Source organism: Porites lutea, chromosome 12, assembly GCF_958299795.1.
Source record: "Porites lutea chromosome 12, jaPorLute2.1, whole genome shotgun sequence".
Taxonomy (NCBI): domain Eukaryota; kingdom Metazoa; phylum Cnidaria; class Anthozoa; order Scleractinia; family Poritidae; genus Porites; species Porites lutea.
In genome coordinates, this window is record NC_133212.1 from 19299579 (window position 1) to 19309118 (window position 9540).

At 35.8% G+C, this 9540-nt stretch overlaps 1 protein-coding gene across 1 annotated transcript; it reads left to right on the top strand.

Moving 5' to 3' along the window:
- The first annotated feature begins 1 nt into the window (after window position 1).
- On the top strand, window positions 2-5607 carry LOC140921389 (ATP synthase subunit delta, mitochondrial-like). Its single transcript, XM_073371388.1, has 4 exons — window positions 2-179; window positions 1228-1378; window positions 3408-3496; window positions 5206-5607. The coding sequence occupies exons 1-4, from the start codon at window positions 45-47 to the stop codon at window positions 5329-5331; spliced, it is 501 nt and encodes a 166-aa protein (XP_073227489.1). The 5' UTR covers window positions 2-44; the 3' UTR covers window positions 5332-5607.
- The last annotated feature ends 3933 nt before the right edge of the window (window positions 5608-9540 follow it).

Sequence of the window (9540 nt, forward strand, 5' to 3'; positions counted from 1 at the left end):
CAGACTTGTGGGTGTTCCTTGGTCGCCGCCATCTTGCCTTGAAGATGTTGGGTTCATTTTCTCGTTCCGTTCCTCGTCTTTTTAGACAACCAGGGTCCGCGATCTTACGGAGATGTTTCGCTGCTGAAGCTGCTGTAGGGCGCTTTGGTATGGCTCTAACGTTTGGTTCTCCTACAGAGGTAAGTAGTTGAAAATTTAGAGTAGTATGGTGGAAACGTGGTGTGCCGGCTCGACGTGTTTATAAATGCAGTTTTAAAATAAGCCCGACTGTCTCTTGACAAGGAGATAACTATTTTACCATCTTTGGCTACTAGAAATATCTACCTGTAGGGTACATGTTGTTTTTGATGTGGGGAAACTTTTTAACAGAAAGTATCATGATATGTTGAGTTATATTAGGTCAAGTTTCCCAATATAATTTTGCAGTAGCCTAGGGGCCTTTCCGGGTATTGAAATTATTCTGGCGGCCGTGAAAAAAGTATGGCAGCTGTGATGGGTTTAAGCAGAAGGATAACTGGTAACTGCTTATTTACAAAAATGTGTGATTATGTTTGCCACAACACAGCTTGAAACAGCCGTCTTTCATCGCTCTGATTCTCAGAGCTAAGAGGCAGAGAAAAACAAATGGTGCCATTTCTACAGTCTATACTTCCACAAGACCAAAGGTTTCAACCAATCAGCTCATAGGAAATCACACAGTTATAATTGTAAAAAAACAAAATGCAGTATCACTGACAAGAATGTTGACAGTCTCGACTCAAGACTTGTTGATTTTTGCATCTTGAAACTCACAGTGAGAATTGAGTCTTGAGTCCAGACTGTCAGCTTACTCTTGAGTGTACTGTACCTGCACGAGTTCTAGCCAGGCGTTACTGTAAGCGCTGTTTGCTATAACTGTGCTTGCAACTGTATTTAGATACTCTCAGACCTGCCCTCAAGGGAAGGAAAGGGAAGGCACCAAACAGCTGCCTAATAATGATTCCAAACCAGAAGGTGGCCACTGAATAGGAGACTTACATAATCAGACTATTGTTTTCTCATGCAAATGAGTCCCATTGTTTTCTAACTCTAAAAACAATAGTCCACAGTCTACTTTACACTGCCCCCTTACATAATAGAGACTTGAATGTGACAATAGTCTTAATCAGGACCACACTTACCCTGATGATTGTATTCCGCCTACTTAAATATGAAATGACTCCTTGATTCAAATGTTTGTCGTTTTAGACATTCTATTCAGAAGTTGATGTGAAGCAAGTTGATGTAACTACTACTACTGGAAGCTTTGGCATTCTACCAAGCCATGTACCCACCCTAGCTACTCTAAAACCAGGACTTCTCACAGTACATGATGACGGAGGTGCTACTAAATATTTTGGTCAGTATTACAGGCCACAGTTAGTTCTATCATAATAAATAAAAATGATTATTATTAATTTTATCCCTCAACCTTTCAATATCAGTGTGTTTGTAATCAACCTTTCTCACCTAAAATCCTGAACAAAAGTCCAGGAAAGTCATTGAATATTTCCCATTACCATTTATTTTCAGGATGCCTTCTTAACCCTTAAAGCCCCAATATCCACATACGAATTCTCCAAACTGATCTCAATACATTTCCTGGAAGAATAAGTTGTGAATGAGAGAATTTGTTGAAAGATCAAAGCATTTTCCCTTAGGTGATCATTGAATTGATTCTCATAACCTTTTCTTTCAATTATGTATTGATATCATTAGGAGAAATTTGATGTTGGTCACTCTTGGGACTTCAAATTCGTCATATCGCACTGCGTGTTTGCAAACTTCAAGTGGGTTTTTCTGTTCCATCAATCATTTGAGTGGGGGTGGAGTTAGTGCAAATCACAATGCAATGCACTTGCCCAGCTTGGCCTTCAAAGACAAAATTGAGAATGACCCTAAACTGCTTAAGATTAGTGAAGGAAACTCACAATAATGAGTGGAATTTTTGTTGAGGGCAGGAGGCAGACATTGCTTTATTCTTGCAGGAGACAAGAATAAGAAAGATCATAAAAAGCTTTGAAGAAAACTAGTCGATCGTTGCCCGAAACAGGACAATCAGAAGCAGCGAATCTTGAAATACAGAAGCAAACAAAGTGGATCGAAATGCACCAATCACAAGTAAATGTGTGTTTCCTAAGAGGTCCACTAACATGACTGACGGAACAGAGAAACCCAAAATTCCTTAGAAGTTTGCAAAATGTGCAGCGCGATACAACAAATTTGGCTATAAAGGTTTAAAGAATTGCTTTTTTTTTCAGAAATGCCTTGTTTTTACCTTTCCCCACCCCATGCAATTTCAAAAGTTTAGTAAGGTTGGGGATATATACCAGTAACCCCTGATTTGTGTTTAAAATATTTTGTGTCAAGTATATGACATTTTGGACTAAGAAATGATGTTTGAGGATGTTTTGGAATCATTGGAATTGATAGAAATTACAAATTTTTGTTTTTGTTACTGTCGAACATCCACTAACAGCCACTTCTCCACAACAATCACTTTTATGGCAGACAATCCAGGCATCGACTGTTGTTTAACTCTCTACAACAGCCAATTTTTTCTGCCCCAAAGGTGGCCATTGATAAGAGGTTCAACTGTATTTCAGCCTGATATTATAGCTAATTGACAATTGTGTTCCTTGTGAAAGAGGCTGGCCCTTACAATGTATATAGAACCCTGAGATCCTTGGCCACATGGAGTGATCAATGTTTGCTCTACTGTGCCTGTAAATGGTGCACGAATAGAATGCATTAAATAATGTTATTATTCATTCAAAATATTTCCCCGATTCTGATTGGCTAAAAGCACACGTTTAATTCACCATAACCAGTTACTGATGACCAAATTTGGAAGAATTTTGACTTTAATGAGGAAATGACATAAAAAATGCAGCGTTTTCGCAGGTTAAGGCATCGTTAACCGAGAAGACGTGGGGTCTAGGTTGAGTTGTTTTGGTTGTGAACTTGAAAAAATGGCGGACATTTCACTTGTTTCAAGAGTAAGAACTAGGCGAAAAAATAGCTAAAAACATGGCAAGAACAGCAAGAAGACAACTCGAAGGGCGACATCTGCTATTTGGAGAATATCTGTGGAGACGGACAAACCTAAACGTACACTATCAAAGATGAACTAAACATCAATGGATCGATGGAGGTAAGTATGTTTTAGCTATGTTTTTAAACTAGGAATTATTTTGAATGAATAATAAAACAGTTATTGAATTCGGCTTTCGTATCATATGAAGAATTATGGAGATCGAGGAGGGTGTTATCCGTCGAGGCCGTAGGCCTAGGCGGATAACACCCTCCGAGATCTCCATAATTCTTCATTAGATACTCAGCCTCATTCATTAACTGTTAATTAAGATGATCTTTTCTTCTGTTAATAGCGAGCAGTGGAACAGTGTCCATTAATGCTGACTCCACAGTTCAAATCCTGGCTGAGGAAGCCCATCCTTTAGAAAGATTTGACCCACAGGTACAGTGTATGGTAGTGTACCTTGTCAGCTTTGTTGTGCATCACTATTCATTCTGTGTTTGGCCAGTGATCCAACCACTGTACAGTTTTTGCATGTGATAGTGACTTGACATTATCACCAACCGGTAGCTGGGGCTAGTATCAAAGAGTCACAGAAATCTGATAAGATGTCTTTATTTAGAGGCACAGATAGAGAAGTTGAAGGGAATAGGAAAGAGGGGAGGCCCAAATTGTATATTAGGCAAAGCCAGCATCTCTGCTCTTCCCACATTCCTCAATTTGTTTTGGTTTTCGTCAAAAAGGGAGGCAATAATAGGCCACTTGCCCTAAGAGGTCACGTGACCAATGCTTCCTTTAAACAATGAGTTGAATTCTTACTGATGCCAAAATTGACAGAGCACATAAAAATTATCTTACACCCAAAATTTGAGGGGAAATGCATTAAAGGGAGACATTTTATGGCACTCTGTTTTTTCAACAAAGTAGTATGTTTTGTATTGGCTGCCATGTTGGAGGGCATACTCTTGCCCTCCAACATGACGGCCATAACTACTTTTTGCTTGTATCTTGTTAAACGTTTGATAGTTACACCCAGAGGTGCTGTAAATGTTACCACATCATCTTTTCAACATTTTCCTCGAAGTTTAAGTGCTAAATTAATTTGTGTTCAGAAAGAGGCAATTCATTATTTTGAAAATCACAATTTGGTCACATGACCAGCGTCGAACTTACTCATTTTAAGAAAATGGCGCGAGTTTGAAAAAATAAATCACTATTTTTTTGTTTAAGATATGACCAACTAATCATTTTTCGAAGACAACATCATAACGTGTATAACTTTCATTTTCATAAAAATGATGTCACATGACCTGTTAGTGCAAATGGCCTGTAATTGAGGCTGTGCATGTACGTACATAAGACTCTGTCTAGGTGTTGTGTTGGATTACCGGTACACTGCAAGACTTTTATTGGCTGTACATATAATTATCAAAATAATATAATCAAGAGAAAAGGAGATATGAATTAATAAGTTATGATTACCAATGCAATAATGCTTTGATATTTTTTCAAATTGTAATATTCAGTATGGAAATGTGTGCAAATCAGTCAGGAGAATATATTCTGTCCATATTGGGGCTTAAAGGGATAACAGTTACATGTACATGTACCATATTTATTTGATTAAGCACCGCGGCATTTATTAAATTTTTAGTGTTTCCAATGGGGCATTCATTCAAGGGCTGCATTTATTTTTCAGTGACTTTTCTTAAATCACTGGCAACAGTTATTGTAAATCATTTGTAAATATTATGTAATTTAAAGGTCCCAATGTCTCTTATTTTGTTGAGATAGAATCGTAATTAAATGTCTGAATGGGGTTAATTACGAAGTTGTACCAAGGTTTTTCTTGTTATCCTGGAGTAAATGCAGCATTCTTTTGATTGGGTGCAGTGTTGATTCAAGGGCTGCGTTTATTAGGAAATTTGTTTTCATCTGTGGAGTTTGATCAAGGGCGGCGTTTAATCGAATAAATATGGCATGCAACTGTCCCAAGGGTGATGGGCTGCTAAGAAAATTACTGCTCTTTATTTTGCAAAGTGAAATTTGTGTACTTGTTTTAAATTAATTTTGACTTTGATCTCTTGTGTAATTAAGAATTAACAACCGTGTGAATAATAATATTTTTATCTGTTTTTTTTTTTTTACAGGCCGTCAGTCAGCAGCTAGAACAGGCCCAACAAAATCTGTCCAGTGCATCTGGAGAAGAAGATAAGGCCAAGGCTCAAATTGCTGTAGAGTGTTTAGAGGCCTTAAATAAAGCTCTTGGACAATAAGTTCACAGCTTGATCTTGTACATTTGTGAGAACTGGGTAAAATTAGTATTGGTCTCTATACTGGACTTAAAGGATGTGTTAATGTAGGAAAATCAACGCGTTTGATACCTGTGACCTTGTCACACTACTGTTCATTGCTGTGGGTTGTTGTTTCTTAAACTTGACAGTTTTAGTGAATTTCTACACGTAAATGATTAATCTTTCTTAGCTATGAGTGCCAGCACCTTTGATTCACTTAGGGTGGCAAACATTTTGAATAAATTAATTTCAATATCACTTAGTTTTTGTGGTCTACTTGTTTTTCCTTCTTCATACTTCTCCAAGTACTGTTTATGGGAATGTACAACTGTAACTATGAGAATCTTAGATTACTTTTTGAGACTTCCCTGTGGTGTTTTCCTGAAAAAAAAGGCAAACCTATTTTAATTACTTCAGTATTTATGTATTTATATTTCTGTCAAAAAGCTAAGATGTCCCGAAAATTTGGTTAAAGCTCACAATTACATTTTCCATAAAACTAACCCACTTAGATTGTAGTACGGACCCTAGTTAAAACTGACAGTGAACGCTTTTCTGTGTCCTGAGTAACAAACTCTCATATATATTGTATCAAATACCACAAGCACCGGCTAGGTGCCGTGCTTGATTACCATGTTGTTGTCACTTGCAAATGCTTCCCAGCTGTCTGCATTGCTCTTGGCTAGCATCATGTGGCTCTTGCAGACACCCTTTGAATCAATGGACGACCAACATATTAAGAACCTACTGAAGGCTTTTCATACAGGATGCGTTTTGATGTGCATTGGTGCTACATGTATGGTATTCGAGTCTGCACAGGTCATGAGATGCATACTTTTCTTCAAGTAAAGGTCTTGGTAGGTATTCTACCCATTTCTAGCTTTATTCTGCTAGTCCATGGTTTTCGTCAACGTTGTTGATATTCTGGATACCAAAAATGTTTTCTGGAGTAGAAAAATAAACTTTTCAAAAACGCAAAAGAATCAAAATTTTCCAAAAGAGTTAGTCCATAGATTTTTGATCAAAAAATAAAAATTATTATGTAAATTATGATCAACTTCTAACCCTGTTACACAATCCTAGAGTTGTGGCATGTGGCTGGCCAAACAAACCAAAGAGTGAAAATATAATAATTCTAGGAATAGATTCTAGAAAACAGGAATTTTTCTGAAAGGGTTAGTCCATAGTTTTGGCCAAAAATTCGCAATTTTTAAATCTTTTTCGTCTTGGAAAAATACGCCAGGAAAATGTGTTTGAGAATATTTTAGAAAGAAGAAACCCTTTCCAAACTGTAAAAATAAGACGTTGAAACAGTCTAAACATTGGGATGTTTCCAAACGGGTTAGTCCATGGTTTTGCCCAAAAATAGGCAATTTTTCCATCTTTTTATTTCAGGCAAAATAGCCCAGGAAAATGTATTTGAGAATTTTCTATAAAGAAAAAAAAACCTTTCATGACTACAAAAACAAGAAGATGAAAACAATTGGCCATTTCTCCATCTTTTAATTTCAGGCAATGAAGGCAACAAAAATGTCTTAAATCTAACCTGAAAAACCGCCTTTCTTGGCTAAAAAAACGAGAAGTTCAAAAAGTCGAAAAATTGAGATTTTTCCATTTCTCAGTTAGCCATTTCTCCATCTTTTTATTTAGGCAATAAAGGCTACCAAAATGTGTTTTACGATATTTTAGAAAAAAAAACAAAACAAACAACTTTCTAAGCTACAAAAACAAGAAGTTAAAACAGTCGAAAAACTGAGACTTTTCCAAAGGGGTTAACCAATGGCTTTGCTAAAAAAAATGGCCATTTTTTCAAATTGATTTTTTTAAGCCAATATAGGCCAGAAAAATGTGTTTTACGATATTCTAGAACGAAAAAACGCCTTTCTAGGCAACAAAAAACAATAAGTTTAAAAAGTCAAAACCTTTAGATTTTTCCATTTTTCCTTCTTTTTTTTAGGCAACATAAGCCAGGAAAATGTGTTTTACGATATTCTAAAACGATAAAACGCCTTTCCAGACTATAAGAACAAGAAGCTAAAACAGTAAAAAAATTGACAGTTTTCCAAAGGGGTTAGTTAACCCGTGGTTTTGGTCAAAAATTGGCCATTCTTCCTTTCTCTTTTTTTGTAGGCAACATAGGCTACGAACATGTGTTTTACGATATTCCAAAACGACAAGACGCCTTTCTAGACTATAAAAACAAGAAGTTCAAAACCTCTAAATTTGAGATTTTTCCAAAGGGGTTAACCCACGCTTTTGGTAAAAAATATCCCCTTTTTCAAAAAATGGCCATTTTTCCATCTTTTTTTTTAAGCGATATAGGCTAGGCAAATGTGTTTTACGGTAGTCTAAAACGATGAAACGCCTTTCTAGGCTATAAAAACAAGAAGTTCAGAAAGTTCAGGGGTTAACCCATGCCTTTGGTCAAAAAATGGCCATTTTTCCAACTTTTTGTTTTAGGCAATATAGCCCAGAAAAAAAGTGTTTTACGATATTCTAGAACAGAAACACGCTTTTCTACGGAATGAAAACAAGAAGTTCAAAAAGTGGAAAATTTGACATTTTTCCAAAGGGGTTATTAACCCATGGTTTTGGTCCAATAACGGCCATTTTTCCAAGTTTTTGTTTTAGGCAATATAGGCCAGGAAAATGTCTTTCATGATATTCTACAAGGAAAAAACGCCTTTCTAGACTATAATAAAAGAAGTTCAAAAAGTCAAAAAATTGATATTTCTCCAAAGGGGTTAACCCATTGTTTTGGTCCAAAACAGGTCATTTCCCCCTTTTTTTTTTAGCCAATATAGGCCAGGAAAATGTCTTTAACGATATTCTAGAAAGAAAAAACGCCTTTCTAGGCTGCAAAAACAAGAGGTTCAAAAAGTCAAAAAACTGACATTTTTCCAAAGGGGTTAACCCATGGTTTTCGTCGAAAAATGGCCATTTTTCCAACTTTTTTTTTTTAGGCAATATAGGCCAGAAAAATGTCTTTTAAGATATTCTAGAACGAAAAAACGCCTTTCTAGGCTATAAAAACAAGAAGTTCAAACAGTCGAAAAAATGGCATTTTTCCAAAAAGGTGAGCCCATGGTTTTGGTCCAAAAAAGGCCATTATTCCAACTTTTTTTTTTAGGTAATATAGGAAACGAAAATTTCTTTTAGGATATTCTAGAACGAAAAAACGCCTTTCAGGGCTATAAAAACAAGAAGTTAAAAAGGCTAAAAATTGACATTTTTCCAAAGGGGTTAACCCATGGTTTTGGTTTAAAAATGGCGATTTTTCTAACCTTTTTTTTTTTGGCAATATAGCATAGAAAAATGTCTTTTACAATATTCTAGAACCAAAAAACGCCTTTCTAGGCTATAAAAACAAGAAGTTCAAAAACTCGAAAAATTGACATTTTTCCAAAGGGCTTAACCCATGGTTTTGGTTTAAAAATGGCGATTTTTCTAACTTTTTTTTTTTTAGGCAATACAGGAAAGGAAAATCTCTTGTACGATATTCTAGAACGAAAAAACGCCTTTCTAGGCTATAAAAACAAGAAGTTCAAAAAGTCGAAAAATTGACATTTTTCCAAAGGGGTTAAGCCATGGTTTCGGTAAAAAAATGGCCATTTTTTCCAACTTTTTTTTTTAGTTAATATAAGCCAGGAAAATGTCTTTACGATATTCTAGAAAGAAAAAATGCCTTTCTAGGCTATAAAAACAAGAAGTTCAAAAAGTCGAAAAATTGACATTTTTCCAAAGGGGTTAACCCATGGTTTTGGTTCAAAAAAGGCCATTTTTCCAACTTTTTTTTTCTTGGCAATATAAGTCAGGAAAATGTCTTTTACGATATTCCAGAAGAAAAAAACACTTTCCTAGGCTATAAAAACAAGAAGTTCAAAAAGTCGAAAAATTGAAATTTTTTTAAAAGGGAAAACCCATGGTTTTGGTTCAAAACTGGCCATTTTTCCAACTTTTTTTTTTAGGCAATATAGGGCAGCAAAATTGTCTTTTACGATATTCTAGAACGAAGAAACGCCTTTCTAGGCTATAAAAAAACGAAGTTCAAAAAGTCGAAAAATAGACATTTTTCCAAAAGGGTTAGGCCATGGTTTTGGTCCAAAAAAGGCCATTTTTCCAACTTTTTTTTTTCAGGCAATATAGGGTAGCAAAATTATCTTTTACGATATTCTAGAAAGAAAAAACGCC

What these genes read in the sequence shown, in the direction of transcription:
- LOC140921389 (XM_073371388.1), top strand. Translation starts at nt 45, where the DNA reads ATGTTGGGTTCATTTTCTCGTTCCGTTCCTCGTCTTTTTAGACAACCA. An exon ending in AGGTGCTACTAAATATTTTG is followed by an intron (nt 1,379 to 3,407) that starts GTCAGTATTACA and finishes TTCTGTTAATAG; the next exon opens with CGAGCAGTGGAACAGTGTCC. An exon ending in TAGAAAGATTTGACCCACAG is followed by an intron (nt 3,497 to 5,205) that starts GTACAGTGTATG and finishes TTTTTTTTACAG; the next exon opens with GCCGTCAGTCAGCAGCTAGA.